This window comes from Eucyclogobius newberryi, unplaced genomic scaffold (assembly GCF_026437365.1).
Source record: "Eucyclogobius newberryi isolate DKJ021-1_F unplaced genomic scaffold, fEucNew1.0.hap1 SCAF_8, whole genome shotgun sequence".
Classification (NCBI taxonomy): domain Eukaryota; kingdom Metazoa; phylum Chordata; class Actinopteri; order Gobiiformes; family Gobiidae; genus Eucyclogobius; species Eucyclogobius newberryi.
The window spans coordinates 37,867,795-37,893,905 of NW_027316500.1; the positions used below are offsets into that span (position 1 = coordinate 37,867,795).

General features: G+C 49.8%; 1 protein-coding gene across 1 annotated transcript in view; it reads right to left on the bottom strand.

The window, feature by feature from the left end:
* The window catches only part of gfra1a (gdnf family receptor alpha 1a), a 240,800-nt gene that overhangs the window by 1,520 nt on the left and 213,169 nt on the right, over positions 1-26,111 (bottom strand). Inside the window, exons 8-9 of the mRNA XM_072436743.1 lie at positions 15,577-15,755; positions 5,570-5,614 (exon numbers count right to left, since the gene is read on the bottom strand). Of these exons, the coding sequence (XP_072292844.1) occupies positions 5,570-5,614; positions 15,577-15,755 (224 nt within the window). The remainder of the gene's footprint in view (positions 1-5,569; positions 5,615-15,576; positions 15,756-26,111) is intronic.

Sequence of the window (26,111 nt, forward strand, 5' to 3'; positions counted from 1 at the left end):
ACCTCCACTGTCACGACCCTGACGACCCTGTCGACCCTGACGACCCTGACGACCCTGACGACCCTGACCTACAGATGCCCCTCAAATGAGGAATGAATGGCTCTTCGTCTGTCTGGATGAACTGTCTCTAGATGAACTTCTCTCTCTGCTCCTGATGGTTCTGGCTCCACAGTCAGACACACAGAGAACATGCAAACTCCATACTTAAGGGAGTCTATGTGCTGATCACTATGCCACCATCATCCACAGTCACAGCCACGTGCTGTGTTACCACACGAGTTCAGTCCAAAAAACACATTTAATGCTAAAAAATGGTTTGAAATGTTTTAATCACTTAGTGGTTTATAAAGATTTAGATTTTAAATAAAATGATAGATCTTGTGGTGTCCTCACACGGGCCTCATGTGCTCACACGGGCCTCGTGTCCTCACACGGGCCTCGTGTCCTCACACGGGCCTCGTGTCCTCACACGGGCCTCATGTCCTCACACGGGCCTCATGTGCTCACACGGGCCTCGTGTCCTCACACGGGCCTCGTGTCCTCACACGGGCCTCATGTGCTCACACGGGCCTCGTGTCCTCACACGGGCCTCGTGTCCTCACACGGGCCTCGTGTCCTCACACGGGCCTCGTGTTCACACGGGCCTCGTGTCCTCACACGGGCCTCATGTGCTCACACGGGCCTCGTGTTCACACGGGCCTCATGTCCTCACACGGGCCTCATGTCCACACGGGCCTCATGTCCACACGGGCCTCGTGTCCTCACACGGGCCTCGTGTCCTCACACGGGCCTCGTGTCCTCACACGGGCCTCGTGTCCTCACACGGGCCTCATGTTCACACGGGCCTCGTGTCCTCACACGGGCCTCATGTCCACACGGGCCTCATGTCCACACGGGCCTCGTGTCCTCACACGGGCCTCATGTTCACACGGGCCTCGTGTCCTCACACGGGCCTCGTGTCCTCACACGGGCCTCGTGTCCTCACACGGGCCTCATGTTCACACGGGCCTCGTGTCCTCACACGGGCCTCGTGTCCTCACACGGGCCTCATGTCCACACGGGCCTCGTGTCCTCACACGGGCCTCATGTTCACACGGGCCTCGTGTCCTCACACGGGCCTCGTGTCCTCACACGGGCCTCGTGTCCTCACACGGGCCTCATGTTCACACGGGCCTCGTGTCCTCACACGGGCCTCATGTCCACACGGGCCTCATGTCCACACGGGCCTCGTGTCCTCACACGGGCCTCATGTTCACACGGGCCTCGTGTCCTCACACGGGCCTCATGTTCACACGGGCCTCGTGTCCTCACACGGGCCTCATGTCCTCACACGGGCCTCATGTCCACACGGGCCTCGTGTCCTCACACGGGCCTCATGTCCACACGGGCCTCGTGTCCTCACACGGGCCTCATGTTCACACGGGCCTCGTGTCCTCACACGGGCCTCATGTCCACACGGGCCTCGTGTCCTCACGGGCCTCGTGTCCTCACACGGGCCTCATGTCCACACGGGCCTCGTGTCCTCACACGGGCCTCATGTCCACACGGGCCTCGTGTCCTCACACGGGCCTCATGTCCACACGGGCCTCGTGTCCTCACACGGGCCTCATGTCCACACGGGCCTCGTGTCCTCACACGGGCCTCATGTTCACACGGGCCTCGTGTCCTCACACGGGCCTCATGTCCACACGGGCCTCATGTCCACACGGGCCTCGTGTCCTCACACGGGCCTCATGTCCACACGGGCCTCGTGTCCTCACACGGGCCTCATGTTCACACGGGCCTCGTGTCCTCACACAGGCCTCATGTCCACACGGGCCTCATGTCCACACGGGCCTCGTGTCCTCACACGGGCCTCATGTCCACACGGGCCTCGTGTCCTCACACGGGCCTCATGTCCACACGGGCCTCGTGTCCTCACACGGGCCTCATGTCCACACGGGCCTCGTGTCCTCACAGACTCTGTTCTTCTTGCACTCTGACTCATTGTGAGATCAGGCTGAATCATCATCATTTCTTTCTTCCCACACTAAAAGTCTCTGTTTCTTCTCTTTCAGACGGCTCAGATTGCAGTCTGAGCTCAGATGTTTTATAGTTCTCAAACATGTCCAGAATGTGCCCTCTGACCTGAAGGATGTGTCAGAGATGTGACAGTTCCAGAGACGACTGGACTCGAGGCCAGACACTTTTGAGCTTTCAAGTTTGTTACTTCCAACAAAATTGTCCAATCTGCACTGAAGATGTTTTATGACTTCAGCGTTTCTGCCACAGAGATCAGATCCTGGATCAGGTCAGATCTCATTATAAACCGGACTTATTAAAGTACAATTGTTATGCAAATCTCCAGTAATATCTCATTGTTCCATTATGTCAAATGTCATGTTATCAAATGCATATGTTCCACAAATGTGACCTTTTAATTGTGTGTGAAGATAAAGTGCCATGTTATATGTAATACATGTGTAATTACATTTATATAAGTAAAAAGTGAAAGTTTCCAGTTGATCTCTCGTTTCATTCACCTGCAGCGTTGGCCATAAAAAGCATCAGATTTGAGACATCCCACGTTTCTGGAGCCTGTAAACCTCAAAGTGCACTTCCTCCTTTTGCTTGTGCATCTTAAGTCTGGCTAATAACGGCGGGGTCATCTCCTGCGGCCGCCCTGCCCGCTCCAAATGCCATCCTCCTGCATTACACAGCCTTATTATTGCACAATGACATTTACGGTGAACTTTGGGAGCCGCGATAAGCCGCGCACCCTCCCGGCTCAAAGGGACAACAGAGGGCCGGCCGGGCGGGGCAATCAGCGCGCCAACATGGGGTCGCATCACACACCAGCACAGGCACGGGAGATAAATGTTTGGCCCAAAAAAGTTAAGGGAAGAAGATAACTAGAGCTGTCAATCATGTTCTTTCCCTCTGAAGCTGTAAAACGATGTGTTCTGTTATCATGAATAAAAGGGACGACTTCTACTGAGTTAAGAGGTAGTTATTATCTGTAAACTGTACACTGCATACAGTATACAGTATACTTCATACTGTATACGGTCTCTAAGGCTACATAAAATCATTGTTTTAGTCAGAAATTATATTTTCAGACAGTCGACTAGTCAAATAATTATTTGTATTGTACATTGAGGTGTTTTAAATTGAATTTAACCAAATAAAGCTTGAAAATTACTCGAGGAAGATAAAATGAAGAGGGACAAAATAGAGATTTCAATTTTAAACTTCTTATGTCGTTTTTTTCATATAAAAAAAGGCTGTGGCTGCAGAGCCGCAGCGCGGTCAAATGGCCCAGCAGTTTCAGGAACCGCGGCACTGCCATATAGCCTCATGGCTAACCCTAACCCTAACCCTAACCCTAACCTTAACACTAACCCTAACCCTAACCCTAACCCTAACCCTAACCCTAACCCTAACCCCCTAATGGCCCAGCAGTTTCAGGAACCGCGGCACTGCCATATAGCCTCATGGCTAACCCTAACCCTAACCCTAAACCTAACCCTAACCCTAACCCTAACCTTAACACTAACCCTAACCCTAACCCTAACCTTAACACTAACCCTAACCCTAACCCTAACCCTAAACCTAACCCTAACCCTAACCCTAACCCTAACCCTAACCTTAACACTAACCCTAACCCTAACCCTAACCCGCGGTCAAATGGCCCAGCAGTTTCAGGAACCGCGGCACTGCCATATAGCCTCATGGCTAACCCTAACCCTAACCCTAACCCTAACCCTAACCCTAAACCTAACCTTAACCCTAACCCTAACCTTAACCCTAACCCTAACCCTAACCCTAACACTAACCTTAACCCTAACCCTAACCCTAACCTTAACACTAACCCTAACCCTAACCCTAACCCTAACCTTAACACTAACCTTAACCCTAACCCTAACCCTAACCCTAACCTTAACCCTAACCCTAACCCTAACCCTAACCTTAACCCTAACCCTAACCCTAGCCCTAACCCTAACCCTAACCCTAACCCTAACCCTAACCTTAACCCTAACCCTAACCTTAACCCTAACCCTAACCCTAACCCTAACCCTAACCCTATAGCCTCATGGCTAACCCTAACCCTAACCTTAACCTTAACCTTAACCTTAACCTTAACCCGGTGCGGTCAAATAGTGCAGCAGTCAATAATAACAGCAACAATCACATCTTTGGGATGTATAAATCTGAAAAATTGACGGATCCAGGTTTAAATTGCTTACTTCATTTTTGTTCATTTGTGTATTTGAGATATCTTTTTAGTATTTGAGTGACTGAGATCTTACTGAAAATCAATGTAATTTTTTATTTTTAGATGATTTAAAGGCGGTATGGACGATTTCTCGGCGTTTTGAGAACGCAGGCGGAAGTGCACATGCCACTCCCCCGTGTGGACTGATACAACACACACGTTTGTTTATTAGCGCGACAGATCACATCATCGCTCGTCTCCCGTAGATTTCTGTCCACTTCTGTGTCAGCTCGAACTGTCTTTCTCCGTCTTCATTTTGCCCCGTACACTGAGGGAACTATATTATGATAGATCCATGCGCTTAGGCACGCGGAAACGTGGGGACGAGCCTGACGCGGCTGCAGGTGAGCGATAGGTGCGTTTTATGATTGATACGTGGCAGGACAAATGATTTATCCACACCACAAGGAAATATGATAAAAAACACCTTTAACATCCATAAAGCAGTTCAGTTCCATCAGTCTTTGCTGTGATGAGTCCTGCTGAGTCCAGGAGCTGCTTTAAGGCCTGATTTTTAAGTGTCTGTGGGAGGGACATGTCCCAATCTTTAAGTGTCTGTGGGACATGTCCCAGAGACGTCTGTGGAGGAAGTGAAACAATCAGAGACTCAGGTGCAGATTGGACAATGTTTCCACGTAAAAGCTCACGGTAAGTTTAGCAATCGCTCGGATGAAAGGTGCTTCTGCTCGCAGTCCCTTATGTCCTCAGTCCCTTATGTCCTCAGTCCCTTATGTCCTCAGTCCCTTATGTCTTGTCTGTCAATTTCTCTTTTCTTCTTTTCACACTTTTAGGACAATGGGTTTAGTTCATTCAGAAGCTGGTGATGTGGTGATGGCAGTGGACATGTTCCATCTGTGTAAAAGCCACATCTGTGTGTTCTAAATGAAAAGACTAAACTGAGCTGGATTAAAGAGGTTTGTCCTCTTTGTTTCAGAGATATTGTTGGGCGATGACTCGTTCCATAATCAAAGGACACATTTTATGCAGAATAGCTTTTAACCATGATTGTTTCCGTTCTCATTTCCCGCTGTAAGTTGTATTTAGAGTGATTGGTGCACGTTTGAGTCATCTTTGTTCTCCTGCGCTAAAGACGTCATTCAAAATTGACATTCACATTTTAAAACTGCTTTTGTTTAACAACTGAACCTTCACCAGGATCTTAGTCTCATTGTTACTTCCTTCTAGCCTAGTGTCTAGTTCTTCTTTGTGCTTCATTCAAAAGGTTTGCATCACAACTGGGACTGGAATTCATCTATTTTTTTGTTTTATTTGTTGTTCTTTAAGAACGGTGCAGCAGTGTGTAAATGTACTTACACAGAAGACTCCGTCCACTGTCGAGTTCGACTTCAACTTCTGAGCCTGCAACAAAAAGAAGATCACGTTATGGACTAAACATGTACGCAGCTTCAGAACGTGTGTCTAATGTAGTTCCAGAGCCTGCTGCAGGGAGGCGCTAGTGAAGCTCTAGTGAGAGGCTAGTGAGACGCTAGTGAGGCTCTAGTGAGGCCCTAGTGAGGCTCTAGTGAGGCACTAATGAGGCGCTAGCGAGGCCCTAGTGAGGCTCTAGTGAGGCTCTAGTGAGGCTCTAGTGAGGCTCTAGTGAGTCTCTAGTGAGGCTCTAGTGAGTCTCTAGTGAGGCTCTAGTGAGGCGCTAGTGAGGCTCTAGTGAGGCTCTAGTGAGGCTCTAGTGAGGCGCTAGTGAGACGCTAGTGAGGCTCTAGTGAGGTGCTAGTGAAGCTCTAGTGAGGCCCTAGTGAGGCTCTAGTGAGGCTCTAGTGAGGCGCTAGTGAGGCGCTAGGGAGGCTTTAGTGAGGCTCTAGTGAGGCTCTAGTGAGGCTCTAGTGAGGCGCTAGTGAGGCTCTAGTGAGTCTAGTGAGGCTCTAGTGAGGCGCTAGTGAGGCTCTAGTGAGGCGCTAGTGAGGCTTTAGTGAGGCTCTAGTAAAGCTCTAGTGAGGCTCTAGTGAGGCCCTAGTGAGGCCCTAGTGAGGCTCTAGTGAGGCTCTAGTGAGGCTCTAGTGAGGCGCTAGTGAGGCTCTAGTGAGGCGCTAGTGAGGCTTTAGTGAAGCTCTAGTGAAGCTCTAGTGAGGCTCTAGTGAGGCGCTAGTGAGGCTCTAGTGAGGCGCTAGTGAGGCTTTAGTGAGGCTCTAGTGAAGCTCTAGTGAGGCTCTAGTGAGGCCCTAGTGAGGCCCTAGTGAGGCTCTAGTGAGGCTCTAGTGAGGCTCAAGTGAGGCGCTAGTGAGGCTCTAGTGAGGCGCTAGTGAGGCTTTAGTGAAGCTCTAGTGAGGCTCTAGTGAGGCTCTAGTGAGGCTCTTGTGAGGCTCTAGTGAGGCTCTAGTGAGGCGCTAGTGAGGCTCTAGTGAGGCTCTTGTGAGGCTATAGTGAGGCTCTAGTGAGGCTCTAGTGAGGCGCTAGTGAGACGCTAGTGAGGCTCTAGTGAGGCGCTAGTGAAGCTCTAGTGAGGCCCTAGTGAGGCTCTAGTGAGGCTCTAGTGAGGCGCTAGTGAGGCTCTAGTGAGGCGCTAGTGAGGCGCTAGTGAGGCTTTAGTGAGGCCCTAGTGAGGCGCTAGTGAGGCTCTAGTGAGGCTTTAGTGAGGCCCTAGTGAGACGCTAGTGAGGCTCTAGTGAGGCGCTAGTGAGGCTCTAGTAAGGGGCTAGTGCGGCTTTAGTGAGGCGCTAGTGAGACGCTAGTGAGGCTCTAGTGAGGCGCTAGTGAGGCTCTAGTGAGGCGCAAGTGAAGCTCTAGTGAGGTGCTAGTGAGGCTCTAGTGAAGCGCTAGTGAGGCGCTAGTGAGACGCTAGTGAGGCGCTAGTGAGGCTCTAGTGAGGCGCTAGTGAGGCTTTAGTGAAGCTCTAGTGAAGCTCTAGTGAGACGCTAGTGAGGCTCTAGTGAGACGCTAGTGAGGCTGTAGTGAGGTGCTACTGAGGCGCTAGTGAGACGCTAGTGAGGCTGTAGTGAGGCTCCACTGAGGCGCTAGTGAGGCTTTAGTGAGGCGCTAGTGACGCGCTAGTGAGGCACTCGTGAAGCTCTAGTGAGGCGCTAGTAAGACGCTAGTGAGGGTTTAGTGAGACGCTAGTGAGGCGCTAGTGAGGCACTGGTGAAGCTCTAGTGAGGCGCTAGTGAGGCACTAGTGAGGCTCTAGTGAGGCGCTAGTGAGACGCTAGTGAGGCTCTAGTGAGGCGCTAGTGAAGCTCAAGTGAGGTGCTAGTGAGGCTCTAGTGAAGCGCTAGTGAGGCGCTAGTGAGGCTCTAGTGAGGCGCTAGTGAGGCTCTAGTGAGGCTCTTGTGAGGCTCTAGTGAGGCTCTAGTGAGGCGCTAGTGAGGCTCTAGTGAGGCGCTAGTGAGACGCTAGTGAGGCTCTAGTGAGGCGCTAGTGAAGCTCAAGTGAGGTGCTAGTGAGGCTCTAGTGAAGCGCTAGTGAGGCTCTAGTGAGGCGCTAGTGAGGCTTTAGTGAAGCTCTAGTGAGGCTCTAGTGAGGCTCTAGTGAGGCTCTTGTGAGGCTCTAGTGAGGCTCTAGTGAGGCGCTAGTGAGGCTCTAGTGAGGCTCTTGTGAGGCTATAGTGAGGCTCTAGTGAGGCGCTAGTGAGGCTCTAGTGAGGCGCTAGTGAGACGCTAGTGAGGCTCTAGTGAGGCGCTAGTGAAGCTCTAGTGAGGCCCTAGTGAGGCTCTAGTGAGGCTCTAGTGAGGCGCTAGTGAGGCTCTAGTGAGGCGCTAGTGAGGCGCTAGTGAGGCTTTAGTGAGGCCCTAGTGAGACGCTAGTGAGGCTCTAGTGAGGCCCTAGTGAGGCGCTAGTGAGGCTCTAGTGAGGCTTTAGTGAGGCCCTAGTGAGACGCTAGTGAGGCTCTAGTGAGGCGCTAGTGAGGCTCTAGTGAGGGGCTAGTGCGGCTTTAGTGAGGCGCTAGTGAGACGCTAGTGAGGGTCTAGTGAGGCGCTAGTGAGGCTCTAGTGAGGCGCAAGTGAAGCTCTAGTGAGGTACTAGTGAGGCTCTAGTGAAGCGCTAGTGAGGCGCTAGTGAGACGCTAGTGAGGCGCTAGTGAGGCTCTAGTGAGGCGCTAGTGAGGCTTTAGTGAAGCTCTAGTGAAGCTCTAGTGAGACGCTAGTGAGGCTCTAGTGAGACGCTAGTGAGGCTGTAGTGAGGTGCTACTGAGGCGCTAGTGAGACGCTAGTGAGGCTGTAGTGAGGCTCCACTGAGGCGCTAGTGAGGCTTTAGTGAGGCGCTAGTGACGCGCTAGTGAGGCACTCGTGAAGCTCTAGTGAGGCGCTAGTAAGACGCTAGTGAGGGTTTAGTGAGACGCTAGTGAGGTGCTAGTGAGGCACTGGTGAAGCTCTAGTGAGGCGCTAGTGAGGCACTAGTGAGGCTCTAGTGAGGTGCTAGTGAGACGCTAGTGAGGCTCTAGTGAGGCGCTAGTGAAGCTCAAGTGAGGTGCTAGTGAGGCTCTAGTGAAGCGCTAGTGAGGCGCTAGTGAGGCTCTAGTGAGGCGCTAGTGAGGCTCTAGTGAGGCTCTTGTGAGGCTCTAGTGAGGCTCTAGTGAGGCGCTAGTGAGGCTCTAGTGAGGCGCTAGTGAGACGCTAGTGAGGCTCTAGTGAGGCGCTAGTGAAGCTCTAGTGAGGCCCTAGTGAGGCTCTAGTGAGGCTCTAGTGAGGCGCTAGTGAGGCTCTAGTGAGGCGCTAGTGAGGCGCTAGTGAGGCTTTAGTGAGGCCCTAGTGAGACGCTAGTGAGGCTCTAGTGAGGCCCTAGTGAGGCGCTAGTGAGGCTCTAGTGAGGCTTTAGTGAGGCCCTAGTGAGACGCTAGTGAGGCTCTAGTGAGGCGCTAGTGAGGCTCTAGTGAGGCGCTAGTGCGACTTTAGTGAGGCGCTAGTGAGACGCTAGTGAGGCTCTAGTGAGGCGCTAGTGAGGCTCTAGTGAGGCGCAAGTGAAGCTCTAGTGAGGTGCTAGTGAGGCTCTAGTGAAGCGCTAGTGAGGCGCTAGTGAGACGCTAGTGAGGCGCTAGTGAGGCTCTAGTGAGGCGCTAGTGAGGCTTTAGTGAAGCTCTAGTGAAGCTCTAGTGAGACGCTAGTGAGGCTCTAGTGAGACGCTAGTGAGGCTGTAGTGAGGTGCTACTGAGGCGCTAGTGAGACGCTAGTGAGGCTGTAGTGAGGCTCCACTGAGGCGCTAGTGAGGCTATAGTGAGGCGCTAGTGACGCGCTAGTGAGGCACTCGTGAAGCTCTAGTGAGGCGCTAGTAAGACGCTAGTGAGGGTTTAGTGAGACGCTAGTGAGGCGCTAGTGAGGCACTGGTGAAGCTCTAGTGAGGCGCTAGTGAGGCACTAGTGAGGCTCTAGTGAGGCGCTAGTGAGACGCTAGTGAGGCTCTAGTGAGGCGCTAGTGAAGCTCAAGTGAGGTGCTAGTGAGGCTCTAGTGAAGCGCTAGTGAGGCGCTAGTGAGACGCTAGTGAGGCTCTAGTGAAGCTCTAGTGAGGCGCTAGTGAGGCTTTTGTGAGGCGCTAGTGAGACGCTAGTGAGGCTCTAGTGAGACGCTAGTGAGGCTGTAGTGAGGCGCTACTGAGGCGCTAGTGAGACGCTAGTGAGGGTTTAGTGAGACGCTAGTGAGGCGCTAGTGAGGCACTAGTGAAGCTCTAGTGAGGCGCTAGTGAGGCACTAGTGAAGCTCTAGTGAGGCTCTAGTGAGGCGCTAGTGAGGCGCTAGTGAGGCTCTAGCGAGGCCCTAGTGAAGCTCTAGTGAGAGGCTAGTGAGACGCTAGTGAGGCGCTAGCGAGGCCCTAGTGAGGCGCCAGTGAGGCTCTAGTGAAGCTCTAGTGAGGCGCTAGCGAGGCGCTAGCGAGGCCCTAGTGAGGCGTTAGTGAGGCTCTAGTGAAGCTCTAGTGAGGCTCTAGTGAGACTCCAGTGAGGCGCTAGTGAGGCGCTAGTGAAGCGCTAGTGAGGCTCCAGTGAGACGCTAGCGAGGCCCTAGTGAGGCTCTAGTGAGGCTCTAGTGAGGCTCAAGTGAGGCTCTAGTGAGGCGCTAGTGAAGCTCTAGTGAGGCTCTAGTGAGGCTCAAGTGAGGCTCTAGTGAGGCGCCAGTGAGACGCTAGTGAGGCTCTAGCGAGGCCCTAGTGAGGCGTTAGTGAGGCTCTAGTGAGACTCTAGTGAAGCTCTAGTGAGGCGCCAGTGAGGCGCTAGTGAGGCTCTAGTGATGCTTTAGTGAGGCGCTAGTGAGGCACTAGTGAAGCTCTAGTGAGGCTCTAGTGAGGCGCTAGTGAAGCTCTAGTGAGGCGCTAGTGAGGCTCTAGTGAGGCTCTAGTGAGGCGCTAGTGAAGCTCTAGTGAGGCGCTAGTGAGGCTCTAGTGAGGCTCTAGAGAGGCTCTAGTGAGGTGCTAGTGAAGCTCTAGTGAGGCTCTAGTGAGGCTCTAGTGAAGTTCTAGTGAGGCGCTAGTGAGGCGCTAGTGAGGCTCTAGTGAGGCGCTAGTGAGGCTCTAGTGAGGCTCTAGTGAGGCGCTAGTGAAGCTCTAGTGAGGCTCTAGTGAGGCGCTAGTGAGGCGCTAGTGAGGCGCTAGTGAGGCTCTAGTGAGGCGCTAGTGAGGCGCTAGTGAGGCTCTAGTGAGGCACTAGTGAGGCACTAGTGAGGCGCTAGTGAGGCGCTAGTGAGGCTCTAGTGAGGCTCTAGTGAGGCGCTAGTGAGGCTCTAGTGAGGCTCTAGTGAGGCTCTAGTGAGGCTCTAGTGAGGCGCTAGTGAGGCTCTAGTGAGGCTCTAGTGAAGTTCTAGCGAGGCTCTATCGAGGCGCTAGCAAATTACTAAATTACTATTTGTCAATTGCTGAGATCAACCTCATTAAAAAAGTATAATTCAGGTGGGATTTTGATTTGATTTTTTAAGAAATGATTTGTGATGTTTGGGTGACCTCAGCTGCAGTCGGAGCAGCTACACGGGCTGCTCCGACTGCAGCGCTCCGTTTGCAGCGCTCCGACTGCAGCGCTCCGACTGCAGCGCTCCGACTGCAGCGCTCCGACTGCAGCGCTCCGACTGCAGCGCTCCGTTTGCAGCGCTCCGAGATTGGACTTTTTAGACTCCAAACATAATACTTGCTTTTGTGGTTATGTCACATTTTCTCCAATTTCAGACTCATTTCACATCTCATAATTATGTAAATGTGCTGATATAGGAACAGCACTATTTGTTCATTCCGTTTGTGCGTCTAATCTTTTGTTTTCCTCAGGTGTTTCCAGAGCGACGATTGGCTCTGCTGCTGATTGCAAACCCACACAGATGATTTGATTCGCTCCACAGCTCTTGTAATCAGGCTCAACACTTTAGCGAGGCAGAAACGAGGTGATCATGAAGCTGACTTGAACAAAGGTGGATAAAATGGTATTTATGCAAAATCGCTGCTAGTTCCAAACCATATTAATCACAAATCAATAAAAAGGGGTTATGCAAAGTGTCAGATGAAAAAATAAAGAAATAACAACTTTATGCCTCATTATAACAGTCAGATATAATATTTCTAAGAGTGTTTCACTCATGATAGAGCGCCCCCTATGTTCACACGCAGCTCTCATTCAAACGCCACAGCATGAGCCGCGTGGGCCGCGTGGGCCACGTGGGCCGCGTGACCGCGTGGGCCGCGTGGGCTGCGTGGGCCGCGTGACCTCGTGGGCTGCGTGGGCCGCGTGACCGCGTGGGCCGCGTGACCTCGTGGGCTGCGTGGGCCGCGTGACCGCGTGGGCCGCGTGACCTCGTGGGCTGCGTGGGCCGCGTGACCGCGTGGGCCGCGTGACCTCGTGGGCTGCGTGGGCCGCGTGACCGCGTGGGCCGCGTGACCTCGTGGGCTGCGTGGGCCGCGTGACCGCGTGGGCTGCGTGACCTCGTGGGCTGCGTGGGCCGCGTGACCGCGTGGGCCGCGTGACCGCGTGGGCCGCGTGACCGCGTGGGCCGCGTGACCGCGTGGGCCGCGTGACCGCGTGGGCCGCATCAGCAGCATTTATTTTATGACAAGGCTTTTTGAGCGACAAACAGCTCTTTATTTGACCCTTTAAGCTTCAGAGTAAATGTTGTAGAATGGATCCAGCGCTGAGCCACTTTGACTTGAAAATGTTTTTTATTGTTTCTGGAATGTACAAGGGCAAAACATCCCGCACACTGTTCTACTGTTCTACGCACACTGTTCTACTGTTCTACGCACACTGTTCTACTGTTCTACGCACACTGTTCTACTGTTCTACGCACACTGTTCTACTGTTCTACACACACTGTTCTACTGTTCTACACACACTCTTCTACTGTTCTACGCACACTGTTCTACTGTTCTACACACACTGTTCTACTGTTCTACACACACTGTTCAATTGTTCTACACACACTGTTCTACTGTTCTACACACACTGTTCTACTGTTCTACGCACACTGTTCTACTGTTCTACGCACACTGTTCTACTGTTCTACGCACACTGTTCTACTGTTCTACACACACTGTTCTACTGTTCTACACACACTGTTCTACTGTTCTACGCACACTGTTCTACTGTTCTACGCACACTGTTCTACTGTTCTACGCACACTGTTCTACGTTCTTCACACTTGTTTGTCTTACAGATAGAGGACCGTGGATGTTCTTCACACTTGTTTGTCTTACAGATAGAGGACCGTGGACGTTCTTCACACTTGTTTGTCTTACAGGTAGAGGACCGTGGATGTTCTTCACACTTGTTTGTCTTACAGGTAGAGGACCGTGGATGTTCTTCACACTTGTTTGTCTTACAGGTAGAGGACCGTGGACGTTCTTCACACTTGTTTGTCTTACAGGTAGAGGACCGTGGATGTTCTTCACACTTGTTTGTCTTACAGGTAGAGGACCGTGGACGTTCTTCACACTTGTTTGTCTTACAGGTAGAGGACCGTGGATGTTCTTCACACTTGTTTGTCTTACAGGTAGAGGACCGTGGATGTTCTTCACACTTGTTTGTCTTACAGATAGAGGACCGTGGACGTTCTTCACACTTGTTTGTCTTACAGATAGAGGACCGTGGATGTTCTTCACACTTGTTTGTCTTACAGGTAGAGGACCGTGGACGTTCTTCACACTTGTTTGTCTTACAGGTAGAGGACCGTGGATGTTCTTCACACTTGTTTGTCTTACAGGTAGAGGACCGTGGACGTTCTTCACACTTGTTTGTCTTACAGGTAGAGGACCGTGGATGTTCTTCACACTTGTTTGTCTTACAGGTAGAGGACCGTGGACGTTCTTCACACTTGTTTGTCTTACAGATAGAGGACCGTGGATGTTCTTCACACTTGTTTGTCTTACAGGTAGAGGACCGTGGATGTTCTTCACACTTGTTTGTCTTACAGGTAGAGGACCGTGGATGTTCTTCACACTTGTTTGTCTTACAGGTAGAGGACCGTGGACGTTCTTCACACTTGTTTGTCTTACAGGTAGAGGACCGTGGATGTTCTTCACACTTGTTTGTCTTACAGGTAGAGGACCGTGGACGTTCTTCACACTTGTTTGTCTTACAGGTAGAGGACCGTGGATGTTCTTCACACTTGTTTGTCTTACAGGTAGAGGACCGTGGATGTTCTTCACACTTGTTTGTCTTACAGGTAGAGGACCGTGGATGTTCTTCACACTTGTTTGTCTTACAGGTAGAGGACCGTGGATGTTCTTCACACTTGTTTGTCTTACAGGTAGAGGACCGTGGATGTTCTTCACACTTGTTTGTCTTACAGATAGAGGACCGTGGACGTTCTTCACACTTGTTTGTCTTACAGGTAGAGGACCGCGGATGTTCTTCACAGCTTACGTTCCTCAGACTAGAGCTGAATTATCATCCTCATTATCTGACTCCATCAGGTCACTATAATGTCTTAAATAATCTGACCATCCCACTCTCACAGTCTATATCAGAGCAAGATGATTTCTCATCTTGAGGGACAATCACTTTGTTGCAGGCTTTGATTGGGCCATCACCATCATACAAAGTATTAAGAATTTCCCCCAAATGCATTTAGCATTACTAGAGTCCTTAAAGATGGCGTGTATAAAGAGATCATAGTTCAAGGTTAATCTTAAAACACTTTATTCTCCTCTTATTTGAAAACGAGGTGTAGTTGTTACATAACCATATCAGTGCTATTGCACACATGTCCACCAAAGGCTTTCATTCGACTGAATATCGAGCAACAATGCCATCCAAACCAACAGTACACATTATGACTCTTTACTCAAACTTACAGAGTGCACTGGCAGACGACATTTGTTTTTTGTTTTTCATTTTTGTTCTTTCTTTCATACATTTAATTGTATGTTTTGCGTCGGTTTAAACTGTGGCTTGTACAGCGGATATATCGATGCTGGATATCGATCTCTTTCCTGCTTCAGCTACAACCCTTGTACCATCACCTCCACCCTCCATCACACCCCTGCCAAGGTCTAAGCGTCATGTCTTTATTTTCAAGTGTTGCATAAAGCCCACACTAAAGACACTGGAGAGTCAAGGGTTAAATTCCACAATATGGAAAAAAGAGGGAAGAAGTGAGAAGACAGTGGACGAGTGGACAAGTGGTGTTCTGCTTCACAATCTAATGAGGAGAGAGGGAGTCATGGGATAGAGAGGGGAGAGAAGGAGGGAGGGAGAAAGAGAGTGAGTGTGCTCAGCAGGCCCATGATGAGGAGGAACACACCGACACGGAACAAATGTGGGCCGAAAACACAGCCTTGGGGGACACCAAGATACTGAAAATACTCTATAAAATCGCAGCAGAATGTGGCAGTCTTAAACATGTAAAAACCTCACAGAACTCTGAAACTTTCATTTGAATTGTTTGTTATTCCTCTCTCTCTCTCAAGTCTATGAATGTCTATGAATGTGACGGTGATGGAGGCCTGACCCGGAGCACAGGGAGGTGCAGTAGTCTCAGCAGCAGGTTATGGAAGCATGAAGGACACACTCCAGGTCAGAGCGGTGCAGATGCTGCTTCACTTTACTGAGCATCCACAGCTGATGAATTTGCTGGTCAAATTTAAAATTGCCATCAAAACAACACCCACAGGTTTTAGCATTTATTAGATTACCAAATACTACCATTTCTGTCTTTGAATCATTTAACTTAAGCCATCGTGTGTTTGGTGTTAAGGGCGAGTCAAGATGGATTTACATTTTTCTTTCCGACTTTAAAACCAAGAGCAACCACTTTTATGGGTTCTAAATCGGGCTGTGCAGCTGCTCAAATCACACATAAAGCATATTTATTTGTTGAACAAAGCTTCTCAGGCTTTGTCACATTCACTCCAGGACCCAAGACAAAAATGAAAGCTCCATTATTGTTTCTTCCCAAACAGACCAGTGACTGACCTGCAGGTTGCCACAGAAGGGATAGATGCCCGGGTCAGGGATGTGGTTGTCCAGGCTGTTGGGGTTGCGGTTTCGACTCCTCTGGTAGGGCGGGGTGGTGGAGGTGGTGGTCTGTACGGGGGACATGGGGTGCCACACTCCCACGTCTGTGCCATTACCGAACGCTTGGATGGCATTACCTGTGCACAAGAAAGAGGACAGAAAAGACATAATTTAAGACAAATTCACAGTAGAAGTGTGTAGTGAGCAATGGCCCCAACATATATGTACTGTATGTACAGTACTGTATATAGTACTGTACATACAGTACAGTACTGTACATACAGTACTGTATATAGTACTGTACATACAGTACAGTACTGTACATACAGTACTGTATGTACTGTATGTACAGTACTAGGGACGGTCAAACATGGGAAAAAATCTAAAAGTGAGGTCACTATGGCAACGTCAAATACATATGGGAAAGAGTGTCTGGAGTGTCTGCCAGTGTGGGCCAGTGTGGTCCAGTGTGGTCCAGTGTGGGCCAGTGTGGGCCAGTGTGGGCCAATAGATTTGGTTATCTATCTGGCGGATCACTGAGCACGATCAAAATGTATGATGAATGTCAACAAAACTTGAATTGAATGAATAGAAATGAAGGTTTTGTGTTTTAGTCTTTTTTCAGGTTTTGAATCCATTGTTTTCCTGTTGTTGAAGCACTTTGAATTCAAACCTTTATTTATCCAGGGAGATAATGGCAAGTAAAAAAAGAAAAGTGACGTGTTGTTTTTGCATTATTCACAAATAAAAACGTGTTGTTTGGTGCATTTCTGTAACAAAAAAAAGGCCAAAAAGCCATATTAATCTTGATTTGATACAGATAACTCGATCTTTAATCTAGTACCACATATATATTTATCTTTATCATTTACAAACAAAGCGCTTCTCTCTTACAGCTCACTTATGTCCACAGTGTTTCTTTCTTCACCTGTGACCCAGCTCAATCTTGTGGAGCACAAACTCTTTGTGTGCAGTGCTGTTCCTGCTGCATGGGACTGTCCATCACACAAGGAGCAGACGAGGAGAAGATGCAACTGCACCAGCCGAGGAACGTGGACTCACTCATGTGAGATCAGCACAGATACACCAAATGTTGCTTCTCTATGTTTGTAAAAATGTGGTTGTATGTGTATGTTTTGGTGATGCTAAATGTCTAGAATAACCTTGGTCTGAGTCCTGAGTTCTCTGTGCGGAGCCACTGACATTGTGTGGGTGGAAATGAACTACTTTGTGACGACTGAAATCTGGTCAATGTAATGTCTCCAAAAAACATGAAAAGTACGTATAAGTGAGGTAGAGTGACGATTATTGTGAGGGGAAATATTGCGATTTTACAATTAATCACAATTATTGACATAAAGAAAGAAAACATTTATATTGTATTTTTTCATGTTTTAACCTGCAGATATTCCCGTGAGAGGAAAATGTGTTAATCATTACAACAAACCTGCCGTTTAAATAAAATGTAATGGCCACAAATCAATTAAATTGTCTACATTAAAGATGGTTGGCCCCTGATTGTAGCTCTTTTAAGTATTACATCTGTTTCTCTCGCCTCCTTCTTCATCATGTTCATTCCATGGCTCCACTTTGGGCTTGCAGCCGCTTTGCTCCAACAGGCCCTCAGCGGTGCGGCCCCTCGCTCTGCCCCGTGTAAACTCATGAAGCAGTGGAAATAAACATCTGTACCAGACCGGTCGTTCTGCACGTTAATGTCATTTTAAACAGATCGGACTGGAACACCTACAAAACTGGTTGATCTTGACATCCCCAGTGTGAGGGTGGGATGTGTCCTGCTTGTTAGCCTTCATGTCCTGGGGGAAGGTTTTAGGTTGACCACAATTACACAGGGCCACCCCTTTCCTCTGTAGCTCAGCTTTACATTAGCCATGCAGCCACAAGAGTGCTAATGTGATGTTAGCCTTTATTAGCGCCACAGCTGACAAGCCCTTGGGTTTAGACCTTTGGAGAGGGTCAGAGCAGAACAGCTGATGCAGAGGGAAAGCTTCTGCATAATGCAGGGGGCATGTTCTTATGAGGAGCCACAGGAGAGGATAAGACATTTCACATGGTTCACTGTGGAATGGTCTAAATGTTTCTCACTCTGAACTGTGCCAATCTATTTCCAGGGCCTGAGGTGAACCTTGATGCGCACTAGCTTCAACAACATGGCAAAAAGCAGAAAACATATCTAACTTGACCACTTTTCATGGTTCACAAATACAATTTACTTTGAACAGGCTCAAGTCATTCCATAATCTGACACCAGACAAAGAAATACAGAAGCTTTGTATTGTGGACATTATGTGGACATTACTGGAACTGAGCTGAACTGTCCTGACTCTGTTCTTCAGGCCATTGTCATGATGGAAGACCCAGCCACGCCCCATCTTCAATGCTCTGACTGAGGGAAGGAGGTTGTTGCCCAAAAACTTGCAATCCATGACCCCAGTCATTCTCTCCTTAATACAGAGCAGTCGTTCTGTCTCCTGTGCAGAAAAAAACCCCAAAGCGTGATGTTTCCTCCCCCAAAGCGTGATGTTTCCTCCCCCAAAGCGTGATGTTTCCTCCCCCAAAGCGTGATGTTTCCTCCCCCAAAGCATGATGTTTCCTCCCCCAAAGCGTGATGTTTCCTCCCCTAAAGCGTGATGTTTCCTCCCCTAAAGCGTGATGTTTCCTCCCCCAAAGTGTGATGTTTCCTCCCCCAAAGCGTGATGTTTCCTCCCCCAAAGTGTGATGTTTCCTCCCCCAAAGCGTGATGTTTCCTCCCCCAAAGTGTGATGTTTCCTCCCACCAAAGCGTGATGTTTCCTCCCCCAAAGCGTGATGTTTCCTCCCCCAAAGTGTGATGTTTCCTCCCACCAAAGCGTGATGTTTCCTCCCCCAAAGCGTGATGTTTCCTCCCCCAAAGCGTGATGTTTCCTTCCCCCAAAGCGTGATGTTTCCTCCCCCAAAGCGTGATGTTTCCTCCCCCAAAGCGTGATGTTTCAACCCCCAAAGCGTGATGTTTCCTCCCCCAAAGCGTGATGTTTCCTCCCCCAAAGCGTGATGTTTCCACCCCCAAAGCGTGATGTTTCCTCCCCCAAAGCGTGATGTTTCCTCCCCCAAAGCGTGATGTTTCCACCCCCAAAGCGTGATGTTTCCTCCCCCAAAGCATGATGTTTCCTCCCCCAAAGCGTGATGTTTCCTCCCCCAAAGCGTGATGTTTCCTTCCCCCAAAGCGTGATGTTTCAACCCCCAAAGCGTGATGTTTCCTCCCCCAAAGCGTGATGTTTCAACCCCCAAAGCGTGATGTTTCCTCCCCCAAAGCATGATGTTTCCTCCCCCAAAGCGTGATGTTTTCTCCCCCAAAGCGTGATGTTTCCTCCCCAAAGCGTGATGTTTCCTCCCCCAAAGCGTGATGTTTCCTCCCCAAAACGTGATGTTTCCTCCCCCAAAGCGTGATGTTTCCTCCCGCAAAGCGTGATGTTTCCTCCCCCAAAGCGTGATGTTTCCTCCCCAAAACGTGATGTTTCAACCCCCAAAGCGTGATGTTTCCACCCCCAAAACGTGATGTTTCCTCCCCCAAAGCGTGATGTTTCCTCCCCAAAACGTGATGTTTCCTCCCCCAAAGCGTGATGTTTCCTCCCGCAAAGCGTGATGTTTCAACCCCCAAAGCGTGATGTTTCCTCCCCCAAAGCGTGATGTTTCCTCCCCCAAAGCGTGATGTTTCCTTCCCCCAAAGCGTGATGTTTCCTCCCCCAAAGCATGATGTTTCCTCCCCCAAAGCGTGATGTTTCAACCCCCAAAGCGTGATGTTTCCTCCCCCAAAGCGTGATGTTTCCTCCCCAAAACGTGATGTTTCCTCCCCCAAAGCGTGATGTTTCCTCCCCCAAAGCGTGATGTTTCCTACCGCAAAGCATGATGTTTCAACCCCCAAAGCGTGATGTTTCCACCCCCAAAACATGATGTTTCCTCCCCCAAAGCGTGATGTTTCCACCTCCAAAGCGTGATGTTTCCTTCCCCCAAAGCGTGATGTTTCCTCCCCCAAAGCGTGATGTTTCCTCCCCAAAACGTGATGTTTCCTCCCCCAAAGCGTGATGTTTCCACCCCCAAAACATGATGTTTCCTCCCCCAAAGCGTGATGTTTCCACCTCCAAAGCGTGATGTTTCCTTCCCCCAAAGCGTGATGTTTCCACCTCCAAAGCGTGATGTTTCCTCCCCCAAAACATGATGTTTCCACCTCCAAAGCGTGATGTTTCCTTCCCCCAAAGCGTGATGTTTCCACCTCCAAAGCGTGATGTTTCCTCCCCCAAAACATGATGTTTCCACCTCCAAAGCGTGATGTTTCCTTCCCCCAAAGCGTGATGTTTCCACCTCCAAAGCGTGATGTTTCCTTCCCCCAAAGCGTGATGTTTCCTCCCCCAAAACATGATGTTTCCACCTCCAAAGCGTGATGTTTCCACCTCCAAAGCGTGATGTTTCCTTCCCCCAAAGCGTGATGTTTCCTTCCCCCAAAGCGTGATGTTTCCACCTCCAAAGCGTGATGTTTCCACCCCCAAAACATGATGTTTCCACCCCCAAAGCGTGATGTTTCCTCCCCCAAAACATGATGTTTCCACCTCCAAAGCGTGATGTTTCCTTCCCCCAAAGCGTGATGTTTCCTCCCCCAAAACATGATGTTTCCACCTCCAAAGCGTGATGTTTCCTTCCCCCAAAGCGTGATGTTTCCACCTCCAAAGCGTGATGTTTCCTTCCCCCAAAGCGTGATGTTTCCTTCCCCCAAAGCGTGATGTTTCCTCCCCCAAAACATGATGTTTCCACCTCCAAAGCGTGATGTTTCCTTCCCCCAAAGCGTGATGTTTCCACCTCCAAAGCGTGATGTTTCCACCTCCAAAGCGTGATGTTTCCACCCCCAAAACATGATGTTTCCTCCCCCAAAGCGTGATGTTTCCTCCCCCAAAACATGATGTTTCCTCCCCCAAAGCGTGATGTTTCCTCCCCCAAAGCGTGATGTTTCCTCCCCCAAAGCGTGATGTTTCCACCTCCAAAGCGTGATGTTTCCTTCCCCCAAAGCGTGATGTTTCCTCCCCCAAAGCGTGATGTTTCCTTCCCCCAAAGCGTGATGTTTCCACCTCCAAAGCGTGATGTTTCCACCCCCAAAACATGATGTTTCCACCCCCAAAACATGATGTTTCCTCCCCCAAAGCGTGATGTTTCCTCCCCCAAAGCGTGATGTTTCCTCCCCCAAAGCGTGATGTTTCCTCCCCCAAAGCGTGATGTTTCCTCCCCCAAAGCGTGATGTTTCCTCCCCCAAAGCGTGATGTTTCCTCCCCCAAAGCGTGATGTTTCCTTCCCCCAAAGCGTGATGTTTCCACCTCCAAAGCGTGATGTTTCCTTCCCCCAAAGCGTGATGTTTCCACCTCCAAAGCGTGATGTTTCCACCCCCAAAGCATGATGTTTCCTCCCCCAAAGCGTGATGTTTCCTCCCCCAAAGCGTGATGTTTCCTCCCCCAAAGCGTGATGTTTCCTCCCCCAAAGCGTGATGTTTCCACCTCCAAAGCGTGATGTTTCCTCTGGATCATCCAGATGGTCATTGGGAAACTCGGGTCTGGACATGTGACTTAAGCAGGAGAACCTTCTGTGCGATGCATGATTTTAAACCATGACGTCGTAGTGTGTTACCATAGTAACCTGTGAAACTGTGGTCCAGCTCTCTTCAGGTCATTGACCAGCTCCTCCTGTAGTTCTGGGCTGATTCCTCACCTTTCTTATCATCATTGAACCCACGAGGTGAGACCTCCTTGGAGCTCCAGTCTGAGGGAGACTGAGTCGTCTTTAGCCTCTTCCATCTTCTAACAACAGTTGATCTTTTTCATCCAGCTTTTTGACCATTGCCCCTTTCACAGGAAACTTGAACTTCAGCACCACTCCTCCTGACAAACATCTGCATCAGCTCCAGCCCACATGTTCAGGCCAAGTGTCCTGCCTCATCTCTGACGGTCAATAAAGGTCAGAGTAGTTCACCACAAGGTTCTGTTGTATTCAACTCAACCTTTTGAGATGAATGTGTTTGTTCGTGTTTTCATCCTACACCACAATAACCGCACCGATCTTACTAGAGCAACGCGTTCAGTTTGAGTTTCATCTGAGTCATAAATCCAGAGCATTGTCACAGTAAATATGCCATAATGCGACATTTATGATCTGCACATAATATTTGCATCATGCTGCAGGACGTTTAACTGACATTGGAAAACATGCTTCCTCTTTCTTATTTATGTTAAAAAAACATACTTATTATACTCATACACATGTGCAGAGAATGTGGTTTCATTGGAGTAACTCAAGGGTGAATACAAGAAACCATTAACGATCATGAAACATTGCTTTATATGTGAGCTTCATGTACATATATTTCAAAGTGTCTAGAAAATACCTCAGAGCATTTCCCATAATTTGAAAATATATTTTTATTGCAGCGCTCCACGGCACAGCACAACGCCCCGGTTCATCTGAAACACGCTCTGTCAAAGCACAAACGTGTCATTACAGTAAATATGACATGCTTAAGGACCGTGTGCTCCAGTGTTTGGAAGTCAGCTCAACAACCAGGAGCTTTACGCGCCGTGGCGCCGGAGGAGGAGCGCACGGGAGGTCAGGCAGCTGTGCGGGATGTGCGGTTGTCCCACCGCTCAAGTTATGAAAGGTGGAAAGGAGTATTAATACTATATTGTGCTAACTAACTAACTAACTGTGCTTTCAGGAACTTTTTCCCATGTCCATTTCATTACGTTGCATATATTTCAATGCTCGGTCTGGGCTTGGTATGAGCCTGGTCTTGGATCTCAAAGTGGCATGTTTTTTTAGCCCTCCGAAAAATTTGGCCCCCTGTAAAATATAATAAGACCCCTCGCACACAGCAAAAGTGAGGAAGCAATTATGTAGCATGAAGCCAAGAACAATGGCAAGTCTGTGCTGTGGCGCGAATAAAACGCTGTGGCTATTGTCCTTATTCTGCCCACCCAATTCTGCCCCTTTCTGCTTTAGATTGGCACTTCCGTCGTACTGGCACTTCCGTTGTCTGTGAGGGTCTGTGTGTCTGTGAGGGTCTGTGTGTCTGTGAGGGTCTGTGTGTCTGTGAGGGTCTGTGTGTCTGTGAGGGTCTGAGGGTCTGTGAGTCTGTGAGGGTCTGTGTGTCTGTGAGGGTCTGTGAGTCTGTGAGGGTCTGTGTGTCTGTGAGTCTGTGTGTCTGTGAGTCTGTGTGTCTGTGAGTCTGTGTGTCTGTGAGGGTCTGTGTGTCTGTGAGGGTCTGTGTGTCTGTGAGGGTCTGAGGGTCTGTGAGTCTGTGTGTCTGTGAGGGTCTGTGAGTCTGTGAGGGTCTGTGTGTCTGTGAGGGTCTGTGTGTCTGTGAGGGTCTGAGGGTCTGTGAGTCTGTGTGTCTGTGAGGGTCTGTGTGTCTGTGAGGGTCTGTGTGTCTGTGAGGGTCTGAGGGTCTGTGAGTCTGTGTGTCTGTGAGGGTCTGTGTGTCTGTGAGGGTCTGTGTGTCTGTGAGTCTGTGAGGGTCTGAGGGTCTGTGAGTCTGTGAGGGTCTGAGGGTCTGTGAGTCTGTGAGGGTCTGAGGGTCTGTGAGTCTGTGAGGGTCTGTGTGTCTGTGAGGGTCTGTGTGTCTGTGAGGGTCTGAGGGTCTGTGAGTCTGTGAGGGTCTGTGTGTCTGTGAGGGTCTGAGGGTCTGTGAGTCTGTGTGTCTGTGAGGGTCTGTGTGTCTGTGAGGGTCTGAGGGTCTGTGAGTCTGTGAGGGTCTGTGTGTCTGTGAGTCTGTGAGGGTCTGTGTGTCTGTGAGGGTCTGAGGGTCTGTGAGTCTGTGAGGGTCTGAGGGTCTGTGAGTCTGTGAGGGTCTGAGAGTCTGTGAGTCTGTGAGGGTCTGAGGGTCTGTGAGTCTGTGAGGGTCTGAGGGTCTGTGAGTCTGTGAGGGTCTGAGGGTCTGTGAGTCTGTGTGTCTGTGAGGGTCTGTGTGTCTGTGAGGGTCTGAGGGTCTGTGAGTCTGTGAGGGTCTGTGTGTCTGTGAGTCTGTGAGGGTCTGTGTGTCTGTGAGGGTCTGAGGGTCTGTGAGTCTGTGAGGGTCTGAGGGTCTGTGAGTCTGTGAGGGTCTGAGAGTCTGTGAGTCTGTGAGGGTCTGAGGGTCTGTGAGTCTGTGAGGGTCTGAGGGTCTGTGAGTCTGTGAGGGTCTGAGGGTCTGTGAGTCTGTGTGTCTGTGAGGGTCTGTGAGTCTGTGAGGGTCTGAGGGTCTGTGAGTCTGTGAGGGTCTGTGTGTCTGTGAGGGTCTGAGGGTCTGTGAGTCTGTGTGTCTGTGAGGGTCTGTGTGTCTGTGAGGGTCTGAGGGTCTGTGAGTCTGTGTGTCTGTGAGGGTCTGTGTGTCTGTGAGGGTCTGTGTGTCTGTGAGGGTCTGAGGGTCTGTGAGTCTGTGAGGGTCTGAGGGTCTGTGAGTCTGTGAGGGTCTGAGGGTCTGTGAGTCTGTGAGTCTGTGTGTCTGTGAGGGTCTGTGAGTCTGTGAGGGTCTGTGAGTCTGTGAGGGTCTGTGTGTCTGTGAGGGTCTGTGTGTCTGTGAGGGTCTGTGTGTCTGTGAGGGTCTGTGTGTCTGTGAGGGTCTGTGTGTCTGTGAGGGTCTGTGTGTCTGTGAGTCTGTGAGGGTCTGTGTGTCTGTGAGGGTCTGAGGGTCTGTGAGTCTGTGAGGGTCTGAGGGTCTGTGAGGGTCTGTGAGTCTGTGAGGGTCTGTGTGTCTGTGAGGGTCTGTGTGTCTGTGAGTCTGTGTGTCTGTGAGGGTCTGTGAGTCTGTGAGGGTCTGTGTGTCTGTGAGGGTCTGAGGGTCTGTGTGTCTGTGAGGGTCTGAGGGTCTGTGAGTCTGTGAGGGTCTGAGGGTCTGTGAGTCTGTGAGGGTCTGAGGGTCTGTGAGTCTGTGTGTCTGTGAGGGTCTGTGAGTCTGTGAGGGTCTGTGTGTCTGTGAGGGTCTGTGAGTCTGTGAGGGTCTGTGTGTCTGTGAGTCTGTGTGTCTGTGAGGGTCTATGTGTCAGACAATGTAAACTGCGAGGCTCAATTCCCATTGAAAACACGCCATAAAGCGACGGTCAAAACGGATTATTACGACCCAGAATCGACTCATTTGTTCCACAAAGACGTTTAGCACAAACTCTGCTGCTGTGGAACGTGTCAAAGTGATTCTCGCTACGATAAACCTGAAATGACGGGCATTTGGTTCATAACTTTCCCGAAGCCGACGAGGAAAAGGGACAAATGTCTCTTGTGGATACGGGCGTGGCAGACCAAAAGAACATTTCCACGTCGGGAAAACTAGGAGGAGCAGCTACATCTGTTCAAAACACTTTGTAGGAGGATATGGACCCACGTCTGACCCAAATCCTATCCCAGCAACCGCTTGAACGAACAGGTGAGTTAGAGTCATAAAAATGATAAATAATAGTGACGGTGAATGTCAGTGTTGTTTTGGGTTTACTAAATAAATCTGATTTACAGCGTGCGCGGAACACGGTAAACACGCCCCGTATATAAGTTTAACGTGTTCCGCGCACGCTGTAAATCAGTTTTATTCAGAAGACTCTTAGAAATGCCATGTCGCAATGTTTAAAAATCAGACTTGTTGTGAACCGAGGAGAGAAGAGTCTAGATGAAGACGCTGAAAGCCCGGATATACAAGTTCAGCCTTCTTTCCACTAATACGACGTCCTCTGCACCGTAAACATCGCTTTAACTAGTTCAGAATGGTCCTCTACTTTATGTGTTTCAGCTTCGCTCTTGGGACGTCATCTTCCGTCGATTTGTGTGAGATTATCTGTCGTAGTCGCTGTTGTTCTGCCATTTTCACATGTTATTTCCCTGACGGCCTGAGCGCGCTTGAATGTCGTCCGGGACTTTTGTAGTGCTCATTAATATTCTGACGTCACGCCCACGTTGATCCATTAAACCGTGTTTCATTGTCCGCGAAACCGGACGTGCACAATTAGCATGCTAATTGTTGTTAGCTTGACTGCGACGGTAAACTCTGGTGTGCAGAGCTTATAAACACGTGAAGCGAATACTTGTTGTTGTTGTTTTATGGTGGTTGGCATCCGAGTGTTGCATTACCGCCAGACTTCATGACACATACTCTAAGTATTCACTTCATATATTCGAGTATATGAAGTGAATACTTAGAGTACGTGTCATGAAGCAGGAGAAGGAGCAGCTTCTTTGACAGAGACAAACTAGGACTATGACAAAGTCTGGGGTATAAAGTCTGGCGGTAATGCAACACTCGGATGCCAACCGCCATAAAACAACAACAACAACAACAACAACAACAACAACAACAAACTATTTAGAATGAAAAAACTCTTTTTGTATTGAGTAAATCACAGGGTTTAGAACAGTGTTTGTCACTTTTCTACTGTACAACAAAACTCAGACTGTTTCGACAACACTTCTTTTACATTACAAACTCTTCATCACAAGACCAGGGGC